Here is a 27238-nt window from a genome sequence, read left to right on the forward strand (position 1 = left end):
CAGCCGCAGCGGGGCTGAGGGCCTCGCGCCTCTTCCGCCGCCGAGTGGGGGGTGGCGGGTGCCGCGGGCCGTCGGGGTTTGGTCGTTCTTTACGGTGGACGCGCGTGCCACGTCTGCGCCGCTTCGATTAAAAATGAAGTTAAAAGCGAGTGCCGCGGCAGCTCGGCGTTCTCGGTCTGCCTCGCCAGCGCGGAGCTGTCCATCTCCGCCCCTACCGCACGCAGCTCGCAGGGCGGAACTGCCGCGGGGCCCAGCGCGGACCGACGGGCGCCGCGGCCGTGCGTGCGGATGAGGCGCGGACGTGGGGCTCCCGCGCGGGTAGACGAGGCTGCAGCGAGCGCCGAGCTCAGAGCGCCCGGCGGGACGCGCCGCCAGGCCCCGAGCCCCGCCTCCGCCGCCCGGCCCCGCCCTCCGGAGCCGTGCCGGCCGTGGGCAGCGCTGGCGGCGGGCGGGGCGCGGGCAGGAGGCGGCAGGTGCGGGCCGGGCGCTGCGTGCCTCCCCTGCTCCCGCTCGGCGCCCGCGCGGCTCAGCATGAAGGTCCGCTTCGCTCCCGTCAACGTCCCCCTGAAGAGGAGGATCCAGACCGTCGCGGTGCTGCAGTGGATCTTCTCCTTCCTCCTGCTGGGTAACAGCCCCGTCTGCTTTCCTGCCCTTCCCGAAACGAGAAGGGCCGGATCGGGGTTTTCTTGCCCGCGGGCGCTGTGTGCGGCGGTGCGCCCCGCGCCGTGCCCATGGGCGTCGCGCCTCTGCGATGGGCGATTCTCTTCTCTGACGGCTCCGCTCGGCTTTTCCTCTGCCGGGTCTTTTCCTTTCTATGGATTCTTTTAAGAACATGTTCTTAAAATGCTAGGGACGGCATCCTCATTGAGCTGCCTGCCAGGTTTCTGACAGCTAACGCCAAGTTGGTAGGGGATGCCACCTGAAGACTTTACCGATGCTGCTGTCGAATAGCTTAACGTGCTGTAATTCAATGAACTTCTCGTTTAAGTAAGTGATTAATAAAGATTGACAACTTGAGTGAACTGCCAGCCAGTAACACAACCGCTTCAGTAAACTAATGAAGAACGTTCTTGCTTACAGACAATTTTACCTAGTGAACTTATTCTTCCAATTGTTTTGTAGAGAGCTTTCCTAACAGGTAGGCTCTTATCACTGAATATCTAATTGCAGCAAGCAAATCTGATGGGTAGTTATCTGCAGTTTGATAAAATGAGTCACTTCATCAGGTAAGCTGATCTGTAATCCTCTGTGACCAGATCCCCAGCCCGGGTAGATTAGCAGGGCTCTGTGTGAGTACTCGTGGGGCAGACCTGACCCAAAATATGGTGTGACCGACTGCGTGTAACCCTGGAGTGCTTTGCCATCATCTGTGCTTCAGGATTTGCACGAAGAAAGGGAATGTGTGAGCTTCTTGTACATCTTTGAAATATACTGTCATTCAGATGTAGGTGTGATGTGTTTCAGACTGTTGTAGGGTTATTTGACTGTGCCCAAATCATGTATGTACGTGAGGGAAGCATGGAGGATATGGAACATCTTTATAGACTTACCCCTAGCATTTGTCTAGTTTATTCTACCTCTAAATTATATGTGGTTGGCCGTATATTTATGTCCAGCTGTTTATGTCTGTGGCTACATTGCAAATAGTCTGAGCTTTTTAGTCTGTATTACTGAATTAAATCTTAGCATATCTCATTATTCCGGTTTAAATAGAACAGTGGATGCCAAGCAGCAGTGGGAGAAAACAATTTTTATCCCAGCATTTGTGGTGGCAGTGCTGCTACTTCCTTGAGGAATACAGAAAATCCTGTCATTTCGTGCTTAGTTGGAGTGAATGAGCAACCGAAGTCCCCTCTTGCTAGGTTAAGTAGAAGAAACAGGCAGCTGTCTTCTGCAGCTGGCTTTACCTGGGAACAAGTGTCAAGGGAAGTTGACAAGGAAGTGGCCTTATAGCTGCTTACGTTGAATATAGTGAGTGAACGATGATATCATATCATAGAATGGCCTGGGTTGAAAAGGACAACCATGATCATTTAGTTTCAACCCCCCCTGTTATGTTCAGGGCTGCCAACCACCAGACCAGGCTGCTCAGAGACACATCCAGCCTAGCCTTGAAACAGTTTGTTAATGCTCAAAAAGAGGCTGAACTGATGCTGATAATAATCTGCCTGCACTTTCACTTATTGTTCCAGCTTTCTGAAGTGACCCTGTCATTTTATAGGTGCAACATTTCAGTCACGTGTCGGTCAGAATGGGAGGGTTAAAAAATTTCAGATCCAGAAAAAGGTCACTTGATTGAATCCTAAACAAGAACCAAAACAACAGATTTGTTCTTAACGTTCTGGATTGTGGTTATGTTTAGCTGTCCTTTATTCTTTTTGTGCTCACTGAGCTACCAGGTGTGGAAAGAGTTCCTAAGTTCTTGAATTCAAAAGTGATGCTTTCGGGTCATGCAGAGTATATCCAGGCACAAGTGGAATACTGTGTGAATTGATCACAGGGAAGGTTGTGGGGTTGGGGGTGGTGTTTGTGTGGGTATTATTATCGTGGGGGGTTTTTTTGTTTTTTTTTTTTTTGTTTGTTTGTTTTTAGTGTGGCTCAAACTAGTTTATACCAGTCAAGGCTTTCCTGTAAATTCAATCTTTCTCACTAAAAACCTCCAGGTAACATGAGATGGTAACTAATAGCTTCTATTATAGATATTATACGGTGAATAAATAGGGTATTGGCTTTTTTTTCCAACTGTTATTCATCTAGGATGTGCTTATTCAGCCTAAGCTGAATAAAATAGCTCAGTAGAATGAATAGACAAAGTTGGAGAACTCTAAAAATTTAGTGCCTGGAAAGACAAAAGTTGAACCAGGTGAAGACATCATTTAAATCTGGGAAACACGATATGAAAATGTGATTTGGTGCTGCAAAGGGAACGTGAGTCTGGTGTAACATTGAATCTGTGGTGTGACTTGGATATAAGACTCTGGAAATACAGCACTGATTTCTGTCTTCCTGGCTAGGACTCTTTAAGAGTACCTACATGTTTTGTAAAAAATGCTTTGTGATGGTCTTTGCTCCTGGCTCTGCAGGATTCCATTGTTGCATTGCTGCATGGTTTTCATATCATGGTTGAAAATGCCCTTTTGCTAAGACTAAAGGCTGTGGGCAATTTGGGCTGAAGTACATGTGTGCAATAGTTACCTCACACTGTGAATCTTCAGTTTGCAATTGCTTATCACCACTTGTAAAAAGAGCTAATCAGTCAACAAAGTACAGGTAAGTTCTGCTTCTTTGCTTTGCTTACTGGCCTGGGCTAGGTCTGTACTGCAAATGTATTCTTCTGCTTTAGAGCATAGGCAGAATAAACATGCCTCTGCCTCTAAAAATCTGTATAGATGCACACAGTAGTTCATTAAACAAAAGGAACCTCCTTAAAATGCAGAGTGTAAGTTTCTGTGCTTTCCTGTTCTGTAATGTAAGCTGCCAAAATTTGCCCTCAAACAGGAAAAAAACCCAAGTTTTTGTTGTAGCCCTGGTAGTTCTGTTAGTTATCCATGACTCCAGAAGCAAAAATGAGCTCTGAAATACTATGAGCTGTATCTAGGAGCTAGTCTAACAGTTTCCTGCTCTGCGCTACTTTCTCATGCACTCTAAGGGCAGCAGGCTGCAGTAGTTTAGGTCAAGTTCCATGAAAGAGAAAAGTGTTCTAAATGGGCTTGTTGCTTTTAAAAGAAAAATGTCAGCTTGGAGTCTAGGAAGGCAAAGCATCAAAGTCTGCTGTTGTCATATCCAGAAAAGCTTCAGGCTGAATTGTCAAATCATTAGTGCTTCACTGCTGAAACAGCAAATACATGAATTGTCACAATTTCAGAGTATCTATTTTGGGGGGGGGTGTGGGGAGGGAAATCAAGGTATGATTTTGGTGAGTGGAGTTTTATGCCTGTAATTACTGTTCACTGGCCTGGACAAGGGCTGGCAGTCTCAGGGCAGGTCTGACTCCAGGCTTATGCAGTGCATGGTGCTGTGTGCTGGTGGCTGTTCTGGGCTGCCTGTGCTTTTTCCAGCCAAATCCCAAGGAGAACATCACCTGGAGAAATGAGATCTGCAAGCTTGCTAGTGCTGCTGGGCTGACTAGGGGCAAGAACAGAGAGCTTGCACTGCTTCCATATTGCATCTCATTCTCAAAATAAATTGTGACAGGCAATGAACACAAGGGGTATTACAGGTGTGGGCTTCCCCAGGGCTCCATTTTAGGGCCTATTCTATTTAATGTTTCCATCAACCGCTTGGATACAGGGCTTGAAGTTATAGCAAGTTTGCAGACGATGCTAACTGGAAGGAGCTGTTGACTCCCTTGAGGGTGGAGAGGCCTTGCAGAGAGATCTTGACAAATCAGATTGCGGGGTAATTGCCAAACCACACGAAATTTAGCAAGAGCAAATGCTGGATCCCGCACCTGGGATTGTGCAGTCCTGGATGAGCAGTCCTGCAGAAAGGGATCTGGGGTTTCTGGTTGACAGCAAGTTGAATGTAGGCCAGCAGTGTACTCTGGCAGTTCAAAGGGCCATCCATACCCTGGGGTGCATCAGGCCGGGCGAGGGAAGGGGTTGTCCCACTCTGCTCTGCACTGTGTGGCAGCACCATGGGCACTGGGGGCAGGTTTGGGCATTGCAGTATAAGAAGGGCATAAAACTATCAGAGAGCATCCAAAGAAGGGCTGCAAAGAGAAGTGTCTGGAGGGCAAGAGGTGTGAGGAGCAGCTGAGCTCCCTTGGTTTGTTCAGCCCAGGGCAGAGGAGTTGAGGGGAGCCCTCATGGCGGCTGCAGCTCCTCACAGGGAGCAGAGGGACAGCACTGAGCTCTGCTCTGTGTGACAGAGACAGGATCTGAGGGAACGGCATGGAGCTGTGTTGGGGAGGGGCAGGTGGGGTCAGGGAGAGGTTCTGCACCACAGGATGGTGGGCACAGCCACGAGCTGCCAGAGTTCAAGGAGCGTTGGGACACCGCTTTCAGGCATTGGATTTGGGTGGTCTTGAGTGGAGCCATAGAGTTGGACTTGAGGATCCTTTCCCAGTCAGGGTATTCTATGATTCTGTGATCTTTGTTTTTAAGCTTGGCAGTCTTTTCCTTAAGAATCTTAACCGAATGCATTCTGCTACAGTTAGCTGTACATCTGATCTTCTCCCACTAAGAACTAGTGTGGATTTTCTGTTCCTCACATATTAACTGAGTCTCTAAGTGAGTTACAGAGGTGAGCTGTGTGCCACAGTACTGCATATCTGTGAATGAGGTTCAGCTGATATCAGTAGGAGATGGTGGATCCAAGTGTTTGTTTCAAGGCAAAATAATTTAATTTTGTTAAATTTGGTTCTCGTGCTACTTTGCGAGTGCAGCGTCGTCTTGTTCTTCCTTCCTGATACATGTAAATCAAGTAACAGTAAGTGGTGAAGGGGAGAGAGAAAATGTGTTCAATCCTTGGATAAGGTACCAGGATTTAGTTTTGAGTTGAGGCACACACCTCTTTTATGGTTTACTTTCTAGGCACAGCAGTGGTGGGACTTGGCTTGCCCTTACTGGGGAGCTGGGAAGTGAATGTTAGACGTGCACTTCTGTGTTTATTTGCAAATTAGTAATACTAAATCAATATATAATAAAAACTAGAATATGCACGAAGCCACAAAATAACATGCCAAAGGAATCTGTATACTGATGTACACCTTGTCCTCTAGCAATTGAACTTCTGTGCATGTAGGATGAAACACCCTTAGCTGAATTTGGCCGCAGACAGTTTGAGTTGTGGTTCTGGCTTCCCCAAAATAATAAAAATGATGAAACAGTTGCCAGAGAGTGAGATATTGCTACTGGAATAACAAGTGACTTCAGCGGTGAGAAAGCAGGTGCGTGCTGTGATGTGCTCATACACAAAACAAAATAACCTTTTCCCCAAACATTTCTTGATGTTTTGTTACCCTGTGTTGAACTGATTCATCAGCTGTAGCTCACTAACAAAACCACTATCTCATTCTTCTTCAAAGCTTTGCTCTTCTCTCAACAAACAAGTTTCTCTGAAAGCTATGAGCCCTTCCTGGCTAGCTGGCTGATAGTGTTCTTGTTTTCGTGCCTCTCTGTACTCATCTATCCGGATGTGTATTGCTGACCCTCGGGCAGGGACTGATGTATGATCACAGAATAACAGGGTATTTGCTGATGCCTGACTGACTAGTATTTCTAGGAATGCTGGCTCTGTTACCTGCATCTTAGGGAGGGAATTTAGCTGTGTCTCTGTGTATATAAGAACAGAAAAATGGCTGAGCTGTGTCAGGCCAATGGCCATCTAGTGTGGCAACCTGTATGTGAGCTTAACTAACACTGATTGCCTAAGGAGGAAAGAAGGTGTAGGAAGTTTGTAGACTTATATGTTCTTTGGCATGCTGTCTCAGAATTTGGTAATTAGTAACTCAGGGATTTAGTGTATCCAGACCGCTCTGCCTAACAGCTAATAGTGCCTAATGCTCTGTATCTCTACTTTATCAGTATTTGCCAATGGAAGATATGCTTGCTTGAAAATAGAACCAAATTGCAGAGTAAACAACTGTTTAAACCAACCTTCCAAACCTTGGCATCTGAGGATTTGTATTTGTTATCAGGGTGGTGTTGAAATACAACTCTCTGGGTAGGAATGCTCAAATACCCTGTGACTGTGGCTCTGGACTGTGACCAACACACCAAGGAGGAACAGTGATCTGTTCAACAATGCCGACCTCCTCGTCATCTCTGTCCTGAAGATGGCTACAAAATCTAAGTGGATTTCAACTGCTTTCCAGTGCATTTAGTTTAAATTAGCTGGCACCTTCTTTTTGTTGCAGATGTAAGTTTTGTTTAGGAGTCCATATCTGCCACAGGCAGAAAGTGGCAGCAAGTTCCTGTGCTTTCTGTCCCTTTCTTTACTAGTTATAGGTAACTTAGAAAGTGCTTCCAGAAGTTAAGTTGTTTTTTAGTTGTTTTTTTTTTTTCTTTTCCCTAACAAAAGGATCCAGTAAGCAGGGAGAAATTGTTTGCAATGACAATATCAACTTATCAGTGTTACCTTGAGTGATAATAGAGAGGAAAAAAGTGTTCATTAGGGACTAGAAGATCACTGTACCTTTCTCCTGCATTCCCTCCAGTGTTCTGTTCCTCACACACAGCTCAGAAGTGTTGCTGCTCTGAAGAGTAAGGGTGAGAAAAGATCTGTTCTGTGGTAGGTATGTCAATGCAGTTGTTAAAGAAGATGCTATCTTTATTTTTCCTCTATGGCCACAGATGTAAGAAGTGAAATTTTTAGCTTGCTTTTGTGCAGACTTGTGTTATGTATTGGTAGGCATCCATACTCAAAGCCCAGCAGAGTATAAGTATTAAAAATCACATCTTTACTAGCATATTTATTCACTGTCATCCCAGTGGCATAGAGACGTCCCTGTTACTGCATCCACTGAGGGATGAGGTTCAAATTGCCCAACTCTGACAGCCTCCTTAGCTTTGCTAAGGGTGTGCAGGTGCTGCAGTTACAGCGGGACCTGCGGCAGAATTTGGGCTGTCTGAGCCTTCGTGCAGCCCAGAGAGCTTGATGTGAGTGGCCTTGCTTTGGAAGGCAAGCTGACGGTACAGATTACTGCAGTGCTCTGGAGAGCCTACACTGGCTGGACATGAGCTGTTGTTGCTCTGAGAGCGATGGGAGGCTTTTCTTCTTGTTGCTGATCTTAGATTTGGGGGCCCTCACAGCAGATACTACTCAAATGTTTTCAGCTCTTTAGTAAGTGCAGATGGATTTGGAGCTTCCAGTTGGTGAGATCGCCTGTGTTTACCAACCCAGTGTACTGGTTTCCTACTGCCTATATCTGTGCTATTTAAGTCTTTTATGGATCTGGTGCTTGCTGCTGCAATCTCAGGGCATATTTAATGAGTGAAACATCAGGTGTTCAAGCGTCATTGGGCGAGATGGCTGCTGGTACTACCAGCTAACACTGTGTACAGATTTTTTTCATCACACTCACAGCAGAATGGTATCCCCATGTTATAATTTGAAAAACCGAGGAAAAGAAACTTAAAGTCACTAGCCCAATTTTGGCTGGCAAACCAGATGTTGGGAATCTCATAGTATTGATTTGTCTTCTGATCCATGTTGTTCTCCTTTTTCCACCCACTGCTTCAAAACTTTAATTCAAATTCATTCAAAAATTACTTACAGTGTATGCTGAAAGTACATTGGAGGGGGCAACGATACAGCCAAGTGACAAATTCCATGTCGTTCACCTTTTCCCTGGAATTTGTGAATTTAAATGTGCTCACTGACTTTTCTGAAGGTGAAAATACAGGTTTTGTGTTTACAGGCTCATTGGTTTTGAGTCATAAGTGTTTAACTCATCTTGCCATGAGTTAATGCACTGAAATAATAAGGAGGCATGGTAGAAGGAATTTGCTTTGCATATTTCCTTGTGAATGCAATAATAAATGGGCTTTGTGCTACAAGATGCTGAGCTCTAGGAAGTGCTGGCAGGGTACTCAACTCCCTATACCTTCTGCAATAAACTTGGCTCCAATTTTGTTCTGGCTGAAGCAAAGTAGTGAGCTTGCTAGTCTCCACTGTATGTTTGTCTGCATGGTACTAAATAGTGCTATCTAGTACTTCACACTGCTGATTTAATTAGCTTTCACAGCAAGGATGCTTTGCTTTGATCCAAGGCCCCTTTCAACTGTTTGGCTGGTAACTGGTACTTAAAAGCCATGTGATTCTGCATTGAGCCAAAAGTGCTTCTGAAAGGAAGGCTAGGGAATGCAAACACCAACTTCCTCATGAGAACTTGAAATTCATTAATTGATGGCAATTCAAAAACTTACTGTTCTTATTCAAATATAACCTGTGACCCTTTGTATCCTGTCCAGATTATCATTCATGAAAATGCCTATTATTTCACGATTTCTTCTTCAAAGAATAGATAAGGGCTTTTCCTCCAAATCCTTCTATTCCTTATTTTGAAGTGTTGCCAGTGTGGGATTCCCATTGAGTTCTCTCTCAGGAGAAATGCAGCTGTGTGTCCTCCTTCACCCACGTTCCTTGGCCCGTGGTAAAGGTATTCCCTAGAACTTGCTACCATTTTCTGGGGGTTTTCCACACTGACTTTGGAGGTCTGTATGTCTCAGCTGGGGTGTTTTTCTAGTTTTACTGAGGTTACCTTTGTGTGAGGTTTAAGCAGAAGCAGTAGCCTTCTGTCCTGGTTCTACTGAAACAACTGGGGAGCATCCTTCACAACAGGGATGTTTGATCCTGCTTCAGTTTTGGCTGGGGGTTGTTCTCTGTCCTTCTCTGTAAACAGATGCAGTTCCTTATTTTTCTGCTCATTCCCTCTTTCTGCACATCTCTTTCCTGCACAATCTAACCAGCAGCTTTGCCTGTTTTTGCATTCTGCAGTAGTACTCGGTTACCCCATAACAATATATCCATTTCTACACTGAAGGCACAGAGGGGTGTGAAAGGGGGGCAATAAGGGTTGAGTTGGGAGAAATTCAAGAAAAAATAAGTATTCAGGTTGGAGGAAATGCAGGACTGCCTATATGCCAAATTAGGCTCTGATTTCAACACCTCGAAACTTGCTTCCCTGATGTAGGGAATCTGCTGTTAGCTTTCAGCTCCCAGGTAAACTCTGCTAAGGAAAATCTTTAATGAAGCTCATCTTAACTAAGACAAGTGGTTTTTTACAGTTGATTCATTTGCTTATTTTACAGTTATAAATGCTGCCAGTGTTTTCACTGTGTTAGTCAAATTATTGGCTGCTGTACTTCTGTGATGTTTTTACTCTGCTCTCCTCACCTAGCCCAGGCTGTTTCACTGGTACAACTTCTTTTGGGAAGCAACAGGGTACTGCCTTCATGAAAGACTGTCAGCTGTGAGATATACAATATGCTTCTTAAAGAGCTGCTTTTTAAGGCGCCACAGAATAATGCCTGTTTGATGCAATTCTGCCTATTGAGTCTTCCAGCGAGAACTAGGTCCTGTTTTTCTTGCTGTCATATGAACAGACAGCACCAAAGCCTGGGCCACCTGGAATTTAGCATCTGCTGAATTACTCTTATCCATGCACCTGATGCATTTTGCTTGCAAGAAGCCAGAGTAAGCAGCTGATGTAAGGTGTAGTGCAGGGCAGACAGCAGCACATACTGCTGCTCTGGCTTTTGCTGGCTGCCCGCATCTGTTTGCTTTGCTGCAAGAGCATAAAATTCTGCAAGTCCTACAAAGGTAATGTTTCCATAGGGAATTTTCTTGAATTTCAGGTTTGTGCCCCAAAATAACATCATCTGTTTAATCTTTTTTTCCCTTTTTATTAGTTTTTTGAATTGTGTATAAGATATTTTGTGTGTATTTATGTTGTAGGATGCCACAATTCTGGGTCTGAAAGTAGCAGGGTGTAAAACTGCTACTGTGCCTCCATAGAAATGGTGAGCTTCTCTTTGCAGTGACATGTTTAGAGGCTGAAATGGAACTTTTGCTGTTTTGGTTTTGTCTAGTGCTTCTTCTTGGTCAGCAACAGAGCACCTTTCATAGGGAGAAGTATGATCCATATTATGTAGGTAGAGAAATAAAGAAGCAGAAAGGGAAAAAAAATTGCCCAACACCATTTCCATTAATACGAGGTCTTGCTGCAGCCCTTTTCCATTTTGCACCTCTTCTGCCAACTTCTGGTTCACTGGAATATTGCATCTTTTTTAATTTATTTTTATTTTTTCACGCAGTGTGAACAAGCTAACTTCAGTGTGTGTACATCCTCAGTAACATCCACAATAACAATGGGAATTCAAGGTCTACAAATAAACAAAAAAAAAAAAAAAAAAAAACCAACCAACCAACCAGTCCTACAGTGATTAGTAGTGGTTATGTGATTTTTGTTTTATTTTCCTTCATCTCCTGCAGGGCAGTTTTGCTGGGGATTATTCGTGCTCTTGATTCTGGGCAACTTCTGGTTCCTTGGTGTGCTGTACCTGCTGTGGCTGTACCTCGACTGGGGAACGCCATGCGCTGGGGGCAGGCGGTCACAGTGGGTCAGGAACTGGACTGTTTGGAATTACTTCAGGGAATACTTCCCCATTCAGGTGGGTAAAAGGTTTTTCACTGAATTGTAAATGTTTTAAAAGAGACAGCTTGAATAGCTGTTGGCAGGGACAATGTCAATATGTCAATATGCAGTCTCCGTGCTTTGTTGTTTTTCAGAACAGCTGTGATACAAGAATTAAAATGTCCTCCACTGTCTCTCTTTTTCAGCTAATAAAAACTTCAGATTTGGATCCAAAGCACAACTACTTACTTGGCTTTCACCCTCATGGGGTGCTGGTAGCTGGAGCCTTTGGAAACTTTTGCACTGGTTCAAATTTCAAAAATTTATTTCCCGGACTTACTCCATATCTTCATATTATGCCCATCTGGTTTGGCTGTCCCTTCTTCAGAGAATATGTAATGAGTGCTGGTAGGTAAAAGCAGACTGCCTTAGCTCTCACTGCATTTTGTACCTTCTGTTTCAAACGTAGATGTGATCCTGTACCTGTAAGCTGTAAGTAATGTCACTTCAGAATAATCAGCCCTGGTGCTTATCTGGACCTGTTATATGATCAACTGAATTCTGGTTGCAAAATAATTTTGAAACTTTTGGGAAATTTGTTAATTTTGCTAAACTGTTTGATGTATCATTTAAAATTGATCCTAGTGGAAGTCTGAGCAGATGCAATACAGCTTATACACTGCAAAAAAAAAAGAGCTTTACAGCAGGAACAGGTTCAAAGTAATTGCTCTTCTAAGAGAACTGTTGGGTGTTAATGCTAGTTATTAAATCTGAAATCTTAAGGTCAAATACTATATCTCTACCTTTTAAAACATCATCAGCTAGAACAAATAAACAACTATAGGTCAAGTAATTGCTGATCATGAGAGTGTCACTGCAAAACTGATTTTTGTCTTTCACTTCTAGATGTGGCAAGAAGGTAGGAAGGGGAGCAGGAGCTAAAGCAGCCAGGGACTGAATGGGCATGTCATCTGTCTGTCGCCTGCCTGCCAGGCAAAGCGAAAGGAGCCTCCAGCAGCCCACGCTTCCTCTGTACCCTTTGGTCAGAGGTGTTTTCCAGAGCTTAGCATTCTCTTCCCCACCCTGCTGTTCCCTAACCTCAGAACCTGCCTCAGCTCAGCCCTCCCACCGTTGCTGAACTCTGGCACTTGTTAGGTGGCTTTTGAGCAATCACTGTTCCTTCACCTTATCCTAAACATGTTGTGAGAATGAACAATTTAGTAAGTGGTTCTCAAAGTGGGGAATTGAATTAAAGAGGTTTTTTTGAACTTTTGGTTTAGACAATAGCCTGAGACTGTGCTTCTTGCACAGAAACAACCTTGACACCAAGGAAACTTTGCTGGTTGGGAAGTTGGGAGTGTGTATGGCTAAAAGGTTCCTACAGAGCTTCTAATAGATTCACCGGGGGGTTTCAGGACTGTAGGACTCTGGTTTTTTCTTTTGCCACTCATATCACCGAACCATTTTTGTTTAATGAAAAAAAATTGCTGGTCTCTCCTTTAACTGAGAGACAGCGGTCCGAAGCAGCAGTTATTCACAAGAGAACAGCGTATGAAGGTAAAGTGTAATTTAGTCATTGTGCAATGATGCTTGAAAAACAGTGAGGATAATCTCTCACCTGCAAAGCTTAAAGTCCTACTCAGTACAAACAGATTTAGTCAAAAGTCAATTACCTACTTCTGACTAAGCTCCCACATTTCATATTTGTGTAATTTTAACAGAGATGTAAACTGTAAAGACAGACACTTTTTTTTCACTGTTCTGTATAGCATTTGTCATAAAGGAGTCATACTGGTCATTAGTAGTGCAATAAAAAAAGACAAAAATAGCATGCAGTAGAGATTGGGAAATAGAAAAATGTGTAATGAAATCAGGACTACAGTTCTGTCACTGACTAGTGTTTCCCCACAGTGGTTTAATAGAGGAGCTATTTCGCTTAAATTCATTGAACTGCAGCATTTGAGAAAGTACAGTGCAGTGGACAAGAGGAGGTTTGGGAGACAGAGCTCTTAATCCTGACTGTAACATACATACTAATTTCAGACAAGCTATTCATTTGCTCCATATGGGAAACGTGCCTAGGATGTTTAGACTGATACTGGAATTGCAAATCTACATCTACTTCAGCTTACCAATGGATGCCTCTCCATGCAAAAAAGTATATAGATATATATTTTAGAGGATTTTTTCAGGCTTGCAAAGTTGAGAGACTGATAGTGATGGAAGATGACAGATTTAAACATTGCCTAGCCTGAAAGTCAGTTTACATGTTTTTGCCATCTTGACCTACAGAAATAAATATTTACCTGCTGGATGAGAAATATCTTGAGTAAAAACATGCTACGTTATACTCAGCATCTTAGCTTCTTTTTCACTGGTCTGTAGCTGATAAACCAAAGGGGACCCTTCAGTATAATACAGGTTTTCAGTCAGATTATGAAACACTTACAAAATCTTCATGTTACTAAAAGCCATGCTTGTAGCATACAGTTTTCTTTCCCAGCCTTTTTCTCCCTGAGCTGAAACTGCTGTGTGGTGGAAGCAGTGCCCTGCCTCCACTTCAAAAGGGAGAGGAGTTTGTCCCAGGGAAAGACATTGCTTTCTCTTTGAGAAAATGAACGTTGATTGGTGAAAGAGCATCACTCAAATGACTTGAGGGGCTCAGGCCACTGCCTTTTTCAGAGTAACAGTGACTGTAAAGTTGTATGTGGCAAATAGCTTTTCTTACAGAGTGCTCTTAATTTGCTGCAGTAGCAAGCTATTTCTCTTGGTAGCCAACTCTGAAAAGTAGATCACAATTGTTGTTTTTTGTTGTGAGATGTTCATAATTCGTGTTGTTATGTCTCATAACAACATAGAGATAGAAAGAAGAAGCCTTCACTCAGCATTCAAAAGAGCAGGCTTTGATGGAAACCCTGTAAAAACAGCACAAAAAACAACCAGACCAAACCAAACAAAACAACAAACCTAAAACAGCACTGCAAAAACAAACCAAACAAAAACTAACCAACCAAACAAAACCAACCAACCAAAAAACACAAAGTGGGGGGGAAAAAAAAAAAAAAGTAGATTTTATCTAATACTGTTTATTCTAGAAGGTGAGTATATTAATTCAACAGAATACGACTAAACATGGCTTCTGGGTGAGTGGTACCACCATGGGCCTTTTCAGTAAGAATTTATAATACAAAGGAACTCTGGAAGGGTTGCATATTTCTGTTAGAAAGGGGATTTCTCAGTATACCGAGTTCAGAGCAAGGTCTGAGTCAATACTACGGGCTCATGTGTCAGTGCACCTCTGAGTAGAAGTATCAGTATGGCAGCAGCATCAGGAAAGTACTGCTACTCTAGCAAGAAGGGATTAGCCTCAATAAGTTTGAGTGGCAGGTCCTGGTTACTAGGGAATGAGCTGATGTAATCATCATAAGCTGAAACAGCTGAGCCTTTCCTGCTTCTTCTAATGCTGCTGTGCCACTGCCTTCAGTGAAGCTGCTGCTAAGAGCCTCTGAAGAGAAGGGAATCAGCTTGGCACCATAGATCTGTGTTTAAGTTAACAAGTTCACCGATCATTCTGTTAAGCCTCTGTGCTTTGTGGCTTTATCTGCTGCAATTCAGCTGACCAGTTCTCTGACATGGAATGTGGGAGTGAGTTGTGCTGAGCGGGCAGAAGGGCATACTCTTCCCTGAAGATCTCAGATTTCTGTGGCAGGCAAATCATTTAGCTCCTAAGTGTGAAACTAAAGGACTTAGATCTAAGACCAAATCTTTTGTAGAGTGAGGAGGTTGAACCCAAATCTTTAAACTCTTGTCACGTGCTGTAAATGCTTAGAAACATCATTTAGACACTATTTAAAAATACTTCATGAATTCCACAGTACTTGCAAATGAAGCTGTAGTGAGTCACTCTCAAAATGTTTGCTCCTGAAGGAATGGTTTCTGCCTCCAAGGAGAGCGTCTCATACGTGCTGAATAACGCGGGAGGCGGCCATGCATCCGTCATTGTGATTGGAGGAGCAGAGGAATCTCTGAATGCACATCCTGGGAGTTTGACTTTGAACATTCTCAAGAGGAAGGGCTTCATTAAAATGGCCTTGAAACATGGGTACGTATCCCATCTGGGCTGTCCCACCAAGTGCACTTTGAATGCAGAGTCTTAAATACATACTATGTATAGTAAACCCGAATTGGAATTTGAAAGAACTGTTTGAGTATGTACATGCAGATATCTGACATAAGGGCCAGTCTGTGCACCTCGATCCAATCCGTGAGTGTTGAAAAATCCCTTTTGCCTTTCATCATTGGTGAGCAGTAGGTGGACTTATTAGCATATCTTGGTGATCTGCTTCAGTTGTTTTATATTGCAGTGGCAAAAAGTAAGAATTGTGAAACAGTGTTAGTAAACCTCAGATTTTATTGCTGACTGCAGCCATTCTGTTTTCTCTTCTGTATATTGAAGTTATATTACAACAGTTTTCTTATCATTTGAAGCCAATTAGTAAATAAGAGCGCTAGGCCCTGTTTCATTAAATCACTGTAAAGCACAGTCCAGGAAGATTTCTTTTCATCTCCATTCTGAATAATTTCTTTTAAAGATTGTTGTTTACAAAAGTAAGTTTCTGGGAATATTTGGAGTGAATCTCAAGAGAAGCTAGCTTATTTTTTACTCTCAAACATCCATGAATGTATGACTAAACAGACCTGTTATTAATACCTTTAGCATGTTGTACACAGTACAAGTTCTATTAATGCTGGACTGGTGTAGAATCTTGTGTATTAGGAAAAGTGGAGCCATTTGTTCTGCTAAACTGTTAGACACTCAGAGTTATATATGACATGCAAAGCAATGAAAAACCAATATTAATCCTCGACAGATTTGTAGCATTGTTCTTAAACCATTAACTGGGAAAAAGATGGGCTCTGAGAGAGCACTCTGTTTTCACATAGGATGCTGAGGTCGATTTTTTTTTCCTTTTTTTTTTTTTTTCCTAGAAATATTCTGACACAGAATAGTTAGAAGAGTTTTTTATGTATAAATGTCACTAGAATTCTCATAAAGGATCTGTTCTCTGATAAAGTAGTAATTTAATGTTATATTTAATGTTATAACAGTATAGATATATATATTGTATATATATATAATTTAATGTTATAACAATGCTTCTGTGTTTAAATTGGGATTTGGAGTGAAGACTTGCTTAGGCACTGATCCCTGCTCAACTGCTGATAATTCCACTGGGGTCCTAAACACCATCAGTAGTTTTTATTTATTACCGTAAATTTTAGAAGAATATTTACGTGCTTTTTTGAGCATGTTGAGATACATCTGATCTGTCAGTTGACAGAGGCTGGTATTTATCTCTCATCTAAGCTGATTTGGATTGAGAAACTAGATACTCCTGTGCCTTTCATGCTTGTGATTTCAAGAGCATCCCCACATGTGATGACAAGGTCAAGGCACTTACAAAACACAGTAAGGGCCACTTTTTGCCTTATGAAGTTTGGTGTTTCACGTAATTGTTATTCTCTTTAAGAAAGAGGATTAGGGTTAGTGCACCCTGAGAGGGCAATAATGCTCTGTCTCTACCTGAATGGCTTACCCACACCTCACACATGATCATCCTAACTGCTGGGCTACAAGTTAGTCAAAGTCTGAGCATGTTCAAGGGAAACAGCTGCTAGGAGAAGTGTGAGAATCCTGATATAACTTCGATATGGTTGGACTGTATGATGACAGGACGTTGAGCTTTTGAAGTCCTGAGATCCTGGGCCAAAGGCTCTGCATCCAGTAGTTACTCACCCTTTTGTAACATATCCCTATACATATCATCCACAACATATCCATATGTTACATATCCTTTGTAACATTTGTTTCTAACAGTTATCAAAATCTGAAATGAGCTTCCAACTCAAGTGGAAGTGAAAAGGCAATGGAGGGGTTGCAGCATCACATAGGATGAGGAAGGGTGATGCAGGGCCCAGGAGTCTTGTGCTCTTGTGCTGCTAGTACAGAGAAGCACTGGTTCCTCAGCTGGGAACTTGTCAAACATGCTCTGGGTACGTAAGATGAAGTTGTCTATGCTGCTGGAAATGACATTGTGGTCCAAAGTAATACAGGTATCTGATATGAAGTGAAGAAATCCTAAAAATGTGAAACAAATGATGAATCAGCCAACTTATCCTTAGTTTCACAATCAGAAATTACTTATTTCTCTGTCACAGCCTCCTACATAGTGTCTTGCAACAGCCTTCACCATGCAGATTAGAACAAATCTCAGTCTTATGTTGCTATTGCTCCACAAGATTTTCCTGTTTGTCTCAGTGTTGTAGTAAAAAATGGAGTATTTACATGGAAAGCCTGGTACATACTGTGCTAATACTTGCTTTACAAGCAGCTGGGTGATGCACTGCATTGGAGAAACTAACCTTTGAGCAGACACCACTTGGAATAGGGAGTGGGAGTTACAGTATTTGGGAACTCTCAGGCTTGAGAAGCTCTCAAAGCAGTGTTTTATCCATACAGGAGGTTTTGGTTGTCCCCAGTTCTTTGCAGCCAGCTCTGCCTTCAGTGCCTCTGAGGACTTCAGGAGTTCAGAGCTCTCTGGGAAATCGCCTTGGCAATATTATAGCAGTGCTGCTATTTTACTGTAAGCGTTTTCAACAGACAGTGCAAGCTGAGTGGAATGGGTGAAATTAAGACTTAAGTAAAGCAAATAAAACATCCTTCAGAGATTGCTTAGGATCAACCTGGTCATTTTTAAAAGCTTAAACTGTACAGAATGCAATTTCATCCAACTAAGCTCTAATCGTAGGTTATGCTGCCATTGAGACTGAAAGTATAGTGGTACCTTTGCCTCTTGGAGGCAAGTGCCCCGGGTAGTTAATCCAGGAACTGCTCAGTGCCTTTCCTTCCAATGCAGTTCATGAACCGAATGAAAATTCATTCAGCTGTGAAGGAGCCAGAGCGAGTTAGTATAATTTCTGTGGGTATGATCTGACCCCTGATAAAATAATAGCTGAAGAATGGTGTTCCAAGTAGTCTGGGAGTTGGACAGTGAGGGAGTTTGGCATCAGACTTTTGTTTGTACGGATGTCTGTTTTTTGTCATGTTTTCTATGCTGAGCTCAAGTGCATGCATTATTCCAGTCAGAGAAGGGCTCAGATCTGCTTCTGGCATTGCCCAGCTGGGAGCACCGTGAGGTTAGCAGTGGGGCTTCTTCGCCTGCCAAAGATGAAAACACACTGGAACAAGAGTGGACTTTCTGGAGTAGTGGTGGATAAGATCATAATTACAGTACATACAATTATCCATTTTTATTATTATGATTATTCAAAGGTTGTAATGGGTAGCAAACAGCTAAATTGAGCCCAAATGCTCAATGCTATTTGTAAGTGAATGACTTCTTTTTTGGAAACAAAACCTACACACAGCCAACAAGCAGCTGTGTATCAGAAGAGTTGAATGCTGCTACTGATGAGTTCTGGAGCTACAGTTCTGTGCTGATTATTGGGAAAGTTTCCACGCTGCTGGTGTGAACCGCAGTGCGAGTGCAGGCTGGTGTGGGATTCTCACTGTTCTTTGCTTTACAGAGCTCATTTGGTCCCAGTGTTTTCCTTTGGTGAAAATGAGCTCTACAAGCAAGTCGCAAACCCCAGAGGTTCATGGCTCAGAACTGTACAGGAGAAGCTGCAAAAGATAATGGGCTTTGCTCTACCACTGTTTCATGCCCGAGGAATATTTCAGTACAGTTTTGGCTTAATACCTTTCAGGCAACCGATTCATACTGTTGGTGAGTTCCTTGTGCCTTTTCTAATGCGTTTGCAATTGTTTAAAAATGCAAAAGTGTTCTATTGATATCTGTGTGAATGGATAAATTTAACTGAAGCATCTGGTTACTGTGCACCTAAGACAAGCACGTGAGATTTAAAATATACCTCTCCATATATTTTTCAAAGGGGGAAATCCTTTCTCCTTTTCCCCTTTTTGTTCCAGGCCAAAAGTCATCTTTATTCACAGTTGTTCCCAGGCTTGTTGTCTCAGCAGTCCTCAAGGAAACAGAAGGGGTTGTCCAGCTCATACCAGAACTGCTGTGCATTCTGGATGCTGATGTTACTTTTTAAGAGGCTCAGCACCTTCATTTTTTACCTGCAGAGAAGCGGTGCAGACACTGCAGCATGGCAGTGCTGTTGAAAGGAGCTGGGTGGTTCCAATGTGGTGCTTGCTGGTACTGGGGAAAGAAGGGAGAGCACGCCTTCAGCAGGCTGTTGCTTGGTTGGCCCTGCAGCTCACCGGGGTGTTTCCTTCCTCCCCACTCCCTGGTTCAGTTGTTTTTTTCCTCCCATGGGAAGATCCATTCACATTTAATTAGGAACATGCATGCCATGTTGACAGGCAGTTTGGAAGAGAACTTTTTTCCCTAAAGCTTTCATCCTTATCATCTTCTCTCACTGCAGTGTAGGACTGAATGTCTTTTTTAAATGGTAGAAAAAAAGAAAGGTTGTGCTAGGGGTTGTGCAAAGCAGGAGTTGGTTGCTTACATACTGTGGATAAATCTTTTTCAGCTGGATTCTGAACTAATCAATTCTGTTTCTACAGAAAACTAAACAGAGCTTGTTTGGCATTTCCATAAGGGACATCTAAGAAGGCCCTCCCTTTAGTGGAAGGAGGATTTGATTTTCGTATGAATCAGATCCATACATTTAAGACAAAAGTAGTAGCTCTTTTTAAGTTTAATTAGTGCATCTAACAAAATAATTTGGAAAATATTGAATTTTTTAAAGCCCACATTGTGCATAAGCAGGCTGAAAATGTCACTTGATTTAAAGCCACGAAGTTTTCAAAACACTGGAATGAAAAGGTTGCGTTTTCTGCAGTTCTTCTTTGGGCTACATTTCTACCTGTTCTGAATTTTACCATGTTTTAGAGGCAAATCTTCATTATTGTAATAGCTCCTGCTATTGTAATAGCTCTCTGCCAGGGCAGAGGTGGCCTGTGGCTGAAGCACCGTGATGCTACAAATCAGCAAGACCAGAGACTTGCAGCAGATCCTGTGTCATCTCCTGAAAGCCTTTGCTTTTGCTGTTTCTATTTTAAAGCTGCATTCTGGGCAGCTCACGCTATGGCTCCATGCAGGCTTGGAAGTGTCAGCTCATCTCCTGAGAGCTGCGGGGCTGCACTGAGCTTCACCCAACTGGTTAGCCATGTGGAGAACACGGGCAGGTAGCAGTGAGCCTCTTCCTCCTGGAGCTGACACTGGCTCAGACACTGTGCTTCCTGTCCTGTGTTTGATGGATAGCGATTTCCCTTGCTGAAGGTATTGCTGAGCCTGGCTTCTCACCCCTGGCCATCTTAAATCTGAGCAATTGGCAGCCAAAGCTGCAGGAGGAGCATACAGTCAGCCCCTCTGAGGCTCTGGCTGCACTTCACTTCCCTCTAGTCAACACCATCCAATTTGAATCAGCAATATGTGTTGAAAGGGATTTTCAGGTGCATTTCTGAAAACTGCTGGGGGTGCTCTTATCTCTCTGTTTTTCTAGCAGAGAGTTGATTAGATCCTCTGTAATCTTTATCAGGTCTATTATGCTCTGTTCCTCTATTCATTTCCAATGAAAGAAGAGCAGCTTTCGAAAACTGTAGTGATTGAACAACGCAACACTGAGATCATGGGAAGCTTCTGTTAGCTAACTGCATTTAAACTGCAGTATTTTGTGGAGGAGACAGCCCTCTGGACTTGTCTGGGATTACTTCATGTTCCTTCCAGATCTTGCCCCAGCTGAAGAAACACAATAGCAGGTTTCATGCAGTGCCTCACGTGTGGAGGGTGTTCAGTCTGGAATGGTATCTGTGGGCAGCGTGTGGCTCAGAGCCACCTTACAGGCTCTGGGGGTTTTAAGTGCTACCACTCGCTGGGCTGAGGTAAGCAATGAGATTTCTGGCACAGGGGCAGTGATACCCATTCTGTGTAGATTGGAGGATATCTGTCTTTCCCTCAGCCTTGTCTTTCCTTCAGTCCCGTTCTCCCTTCAGCGTTGTGTGCTTGTGCGATTGAACTCATTGCTGAGGCACGCCCCTCACGTTGGATACCTGTAGTATTCGGAACAGAAGACAGTGGGAAGGTAGAGATTTTTGCTGTGCTGTTTTAAGCTGTCTCTGTGGAGCACTGCCCCAGTGGCAAGGCGGTGTACAGCCGCGAGGTTGTACGTTAGGCGTGAACTGCTCCGAGTTAGAGCTAAGCCTCCCCATTTGCTCTTCTCATGTCAAACTGAAACGATGCAGAGTTTTAATTCATTTTATCTGACTCTGAGCAACGCTGGGGAGAAATAGAGCCAGGGAATTGGTTTGTGAAAGGCAGGATAAGGCCCAAGAGCAAGAGAACTGTGTTGTGGCTCAGCTGTGAGCTGGGGCAGAGCCTTTATTACAGGAGGGAGAGTGGTTTCTCTTGAAAAGAGATGTCAATGAAGCTAATCCTGCTCTTGTGTTTGATTTGCAGTGGGAAGCCCCATCCTTGTAAAAAGGAACCCGAATCCCACCAATGAAGAGGTTGAACAGCTACATGCGCTGTATCTGCAGGAACTCAGAAAATTATTTGAAGAACACAAAGGAAAATATGGAATCCCTGAGCACAAAACTCTTATCTTTGAGTAGTAAATTACAATTTATAATTCCAAATCTCATGGAAAAAAAAAAAAAAATATATATATATATATATATATATGTGCTGAAAGAGGTTTTTCTTGCAATCTGTATTTTGCAATCTGTAATTAGTCTTGTGTAAGGAACAATTTTAAGAAGGGATTAAATAGTTTATTGATCTTTATCTTATGGAAAGAAAAAACACAACCAACCATCCTTAAGGTGTGAGCCTTGAAGCAAGTGCTGTTTCAAGTTGCCATTTGGGGTTCATCAGTACTAACAATGCCAGTGAGAGACTCAACACTGATGTTCTTACTACCAAGAATTTTACCATAACTTGAGCAGAGGACTTTGTCCCAGCATGACATCAAGGAAAAGTTAAATAGCCCGGAGGTCTGTCGTTGGAAGCTGGGAGTCCTACCAACACGTGTCAAATATGACAGCAAGTTTTCCTCTGAACATCAAGAGTCTGCTCCATGAAAGAAGTTGTATGTTTTCAGTAGATGGCTACTACAAGCCATTTACATGTGAATTCATGAATAACTAAGTTTTCTGCCTTGAATAGGACAGTCAGCAAAAGTGGTTTGTCCAACTGATGGAGCAGGCCAAACTCTGCTGGAAGGAAGGACAGTGTGTTGAGTTATTCTGTGTGCATGTATGTTCTGGGTGGTGGGAAGCACTGAATAATGCGGCCTTTTTAGACAAGCTGTACTTTGGATCATCGGTTTGTAAGATGAAGCAGCTTTGTTCACTAGTTCTAATCTCACAGGAGATGGCAGGACAGGAGACAATACAATGAAACTAGCGTGGGAATCGTGGAATTTCACATCTTGTGCAAATCAGAGGTTGTATGCCAAGCACTGCCACAGAAGGAAGGAAAAGTGGCATTTGTTGAAGTCTAATTCTGACACTTCACCAAGAAAAGTGTGCTTGACTTATGCCTCTTTCTTCCCCACAGATAGATGTGGGGAGGCATGTGGGGAGCTGTGTCCGTGTGACAGAGCTGTAATTGCCCCAGGGCAGTGGGAGCATGGCTCTGAGGTGCGGTGGGTTGAGAGGATGCTTTGTGTACAAACAGCTGCCTAGATTTGAGAGGTTTCTCTGTTGTGTCCGCAATCCATCACTATGTACTTCAGCTTTCTTGGTGCCATGTGCTCTTGCATGCATCTGCGCAACCCTTTTGCTGCCTGATGATCGCTGTGGTGTAGGCATGTAACTTCCTCCTGCTCTGTCCATCTTTCCCCAGGTTAAGATCTCTGAATGACTATGTGCATACAAAACAATGGGTATGGACTTATCGTTCCACAGAAATGGAGTTTACAAGCAGGGTTGGAGAAAAGGAAGCACTATGAGTGTGAATGTTTAACATGAGCTTAAGCTCAGGTTTGTTTTAGCTCTTGGAAGGGCATGTGTCTAGGGAAATCAAACACAGCAGGTTTGATAGCTGGGAAGAAGCCTCTAGCATCCTGAAGGCTGTAGCAAGCAATGAGCACTGCGTAGTCGCTGACCTATTTTTGCATACCAGCTACGTGAAATTTCCTTCAGATTTGTTTTTTTGCTGCCTGCCCTGATGAGGAGTGCTGGCGTAGTCATGCAGGAAGAATTTGGAGTCTGTGTCAGACTGTCCTCTCCTAGATCATCTGCTCTAATAAGACATTTCCTCTCATTTTCAGCCTGCTCTTCTCCTAGTACCTAATCATATAGAAGCTCAGGATGTAAATTTGGAAGCATAAGCACTCTGTTGAGGATGGGAAATGTTTAGATTGTTATCAATCAAATCATAAGGAATAGTCAGAGGTGACCAGCACTCAGCCAGTGAATTTCTGCTAGGGAATATAAAGACCCTGGTTTTGGAGCAATATCTGGAACGGAGGGCACCCTGCAAACAGTCTGAATTCTATGAGGAAAAGACTTGTGGTCTCTGAATACTGCTGATAACAAGCATAGTTAGAACAAGTAGGGGCTGTGTTACTGTGACTTCTCGTGTTTTCTTTGCCTTATAACACAGGAAGATTGAAGGAAAAAGTAAAATAGTCTTCAAACCAATACAGATTGTGACTTGACAAAAGCTGCATATTGCCTACGATGGTCTTTACGAACCTTGATATGAAGACTTACGTGGTGCTCAAACTTTTGGTGGCATGTCCACACATACCTGGACCTGCATTGTGATGTTTCTCTTTGTGCCTGTAATGAGACAGGTAGTCCCAGGGCAGCTGGTCATCTATTGCAGAGACGGATGCTCTGTGTTTATACCGTGCAATAGTGCCTCTCCAGTGTTCTCCAGCCAGCAGTGCCTGCCTGTTGCTTTGTGAGTGAATGTCTCTTCCAAATTCCATTTAAGAAAGCCTTTACATATCAGTCCTTAAGAATTTTTATTCTGTAAACTACGGAAGGTATTCTACACTTTGTAGCTTTTTATGGCACCAGAAGAATATGACCACCAGTTGTTTCAGTGATAGATGTGGCAAGGTGGTGTGAGATAATAAAGGTTTGTACCAAAGAGTTTTTGTGTCGACTGGAGTTCAAATATTTCCCACTAAGGGGTTTGTAATCCATCCAGTGAACCTCGAGGGCCTGACTGAACTCACGAGGGTGTATGAGAACTGCTGTAAGGTGGTGGCTGTAGGTGTGCTCAGAGAAGAGGCAGTGCAGGATTACTTGCTGCGATCTCCTGGGTGCTCCAGAAGGGTCTGTGGAAGGAGGGGTTGGTGGCAGGGAAGGCTGAGCAGCAGCTATCTGCAGCCAGGAACAGACAGCCAAGGGAATGCAGGGGGCAGAATGCATCAAATTGGGTGACCCCTGAAGTGAGTGATGTCAGAGCTTCTGATCTGAATTCAACTTGAGCTTAAGCATGAGCTTGAATTCTAGGTCAAACTTGAAGAGTTTAAGTATCTACACCCCAGAAAGAGGAATGAACCCTAGTCTGCTTAACTCTGGAAACAGAACTAAGTGGCTGCTTGGGTAAGAAAGTACTGTGTAAAAAGGTATTGTGTTCTTCTATCAGGAAAAGAAGAACCAGCCACCTTAAAGTGGTGATGCAGCATAGCTTTCATATAAAGAACTCTGGTAACGTTTATGGCAGTAACTGTTCTGGTAAGTATGAATTCCTAAGCCTGGGAAGGGCTGACGGCGTTTGTTCCTGCTTTAGTGCTTTATGGAAGGATCCCACCTTGCATCTCTATATGCCATAAAGACATAGAATCATACGATTGCTCAGGTTGGAAAAGATCTTAAAGATCATCAAGTCCAACTACGACCTAACCATACTACCCTGACAACCCCCTGCTAAATCACATCCCTGAGGATTAAAATGGGTAAAATATGGTAGCCTTGGCTTGCTTTGAAGCAGTCTCATTGTGTCTCTGCGTGTGCGTCGATAGGAAGTTTATTATGGTTTATCCTCAGCATCACATCTCAGTTTTGTTGAAGCTAATAAAAAGAAGTGAGTGTTACCTGAAAGCAAGAAATAGGAAAAACTGAGGCGTGGAGAACAACTGAATCTTCATACATCTTGGAATGCTTCAGAAACACAAATCCTGATGTAAGTGATGTCACCTCGTCTCAAAGCAGGTGGCAGGTGGGGTTCTGGCAGATGGGAGGCTGCAGACAGCCCGTCAGCTGCTGTTTCCAGCTGTTGCATCAGTTCTGCGTTGGTACTACTGAGCACTGCCCGCACTGCAGGGGCTTTCTCAGTTCTATAGCTGCAGAAAAGGAGGATCAGATAAAAAGGGGAAGTTCACTTAAAATATTAGTATGCTGGAGAAGAACATCCATCTCAAAATGTAAGTACAGAAGGTGAGGAACTGTATCGTGTGCCTTATGGCTGCTTTCCATGCTATAACAGTAAGTATCACAAATAGAGAAAGCTTGTGAAGAGATCTTTGGCAGTGCAAAGAGGAAGGGATGGGATCAAGAAAGCATGCTGGTCATTAAGGAGTCCTCGCTATCTCTGCGTGGTCGCTCTGTCTGGCACCTGGCCTGCACTCTCTCCCAGCTGTGTGAGAGGCTGTTGGTTCCTAAGGAGTTTTTACGGCCCCTGCAGGGTCAGACTCAGGTGGGAGAGGCGGAGGAGAGAGGCAGGAGCCTCCGCCGTCTGCACAGCTCTCCCGCAGCCTCCTCCGCGTGCCGCTGTTCCCTTCTCTTTTCAAGGAGGAGCGAGGAGCGAGGAGCTCTGGGGCTGAGCGCTGCGCCTGCGGCCGCCAGGGGGCGCCATAGTGCCGCGGAGGGGCAGCTGCGGGCGGGGCGGCGCGGGGCCGGGCTCCGCTGGGCTGCGTGCGGGGTGACTGACGGCAGCTTCCCGCACAGATCGGGTTAATGAGAGGGAAGGGCTCGCCTCGAGCACCTGCGGGAGCCGGGAGTGCTTTGAGGCGGTTTGCTATCCTGTGCCCGGACTCACAGCCAGTGGTAAAAGCCCTGTGGTATAGCGTTAAGTGCTGCTGTTCTTAACTCCGTGAAACAAAGTTTTATCAGCCATGAACCAGCGATGGAAAAGGCTGTCATTTGACCATACAAATCCGCTTAGGTGGAAAATATTTGCTTATCCTATAGTACTTGGGTTGGGGAAGTGGGTGCTGTTACAGCAGCTCAGCTAACAGTGGTGTCATGTGAACAATGTTGTTCCCGTAGCCTCCTGGAGTCAGGATAACTGGTATTGCTCCCCCTCCAGAGCAGGAAAAGCCTTATTGGAAATCCTGAGGCATGACATGGCCTCATGAAATTGTGTACCGGGCATGTTGTATTTGCATCTTTTGAGGAATAAGCAGGTGCTACGTAAACACATTTTGATGCCAAAGGGTGTCTCACTCGAGTCATGGTTGTAAATTAATCCAGTTAGATTTGACTCAGATTGTGAGAAGCTGTAGTTCCCAGTCAGCCCTTCACCCTTTCACCACCCCCTTCCCGTGTGCATGCTTTGCTGTTCAGATCAGACTCCCTCTTGCCATTCATTTTCATGTCCGAGCGTCTGAGGTGTTGCTGTCTGATACCAGCAGTGACTTGGCTTCGTTCTGGCTCGTCCTGAAGGAGGGACGCTTTCATGATTCTGTTTCCTGAACTCTTCTTCAGAAGGTTTTCATCCACACCTTCCAAAGCAGGGCACGGGATCAAAGCTGATAATCAAGGGCACTTTATCTTGAAAGGGCGAGTCTGACACCTCTTTTATTCCTCTTTGCCGTGCCCAGCTCTTGTGTCAGATTCCTACCCCCTGGCAGAGACCAGGAGATGGTGCCACAGGGCCCTGCTCCCATCACTGCTCAGCATTTATTTCCTAACTTCGGGATCAGCAATTCTGCGGCTCGGGGAGATGGTGTGGATGACGGCGGGCCGGCCTGTTACATCAACTGCTCTCAGAGCGGTAGTTGGCAGCGCTAATCTGCATTATGTGGGATTAAACAGGCACAGTAATTAACTTGCATAAGCGCTTTAGCAACTTTTGGCACCTGAATTGCAGAACGTCCTGTCTGTGGTGGTGCCTGTAGCACAGGACAGCACGGTGTGAAGCTGTCAGGGAGAAAATGGAGCTCAGA

At 43.9% G+C, this 27238-nt stretch overlaps 1 protein-coding gene across 1 annotated transcript; it reads left to right on the forward strand.

The window, feature by feature from the left end:
- The first annotated feature begins 28 nt into the window (after positions 1-28).
- MOGAT1 (monoacylglycerol O-acyltransferase 1) lies at positions 29-24213 on the forward strand. Its single transcript, XM_085232476.1, has 6 exons — positions 29-625; positions 10939-11117; positions 11287-11488; positions 15008-15182; positions 18668-18867; positions 21568-24213. The coding sequence occupies exons 1-6, from the start codon at positions 289-291 to the stop codon at positions 21720-21722; spliced, it is 1248 nt and encodes a 415-aa protein (XP_085088602.1). The 5' UTR covers positions 29-288; the 3' UTR covers positions 21723-24213.
- The last annotated feature ends 3025 nt before the right edge of the window (positions 24214-27238 follow it).

Source organism: Meleagris gallopavo, chromosome 11 (assembly GCF_905368555.1).
Source record: "Meleagris gallopavo chromosome 11, MGAL_WU_HG_1.1, whole genome shotgun sequence".
In the NCBI taxonomy this organism is placed as follows: domain Eukaryota; kingdom Metazoa; phylum Chordata; class Aves; order Galliformes; family Phasianidae; genus Meleagris; species Meleagris gallopavo.

What these genes read in the sequence shown, in the direction of transcription:
- MOGAT1 (XM_085232476.1), top strand. Translation starts at nt 289, where the DNA reads ATGAGGCGCGGACGTGGGGCTCCCGCGCGGGTAGACGAGGCTGCAGCG. An exon ending in GGGAATACTTCCCCATTCAG is followed by an intron (nt 11,118 to 11,286) that starts GTGGGTAAAAGG and finishes TCTCTTTTTCAG; the next exon opens with CTAATAAAAACTTCAGATTT. An exon ending in GCAACCGATTCATACTGTTG is followed by an intron (nt 18,868 to 21,567) that starts GTGAGTTCCTTG and finishes TTTGATTTGCAG; the next exon opens with TGGGAAGCCCCATCCTTGTA.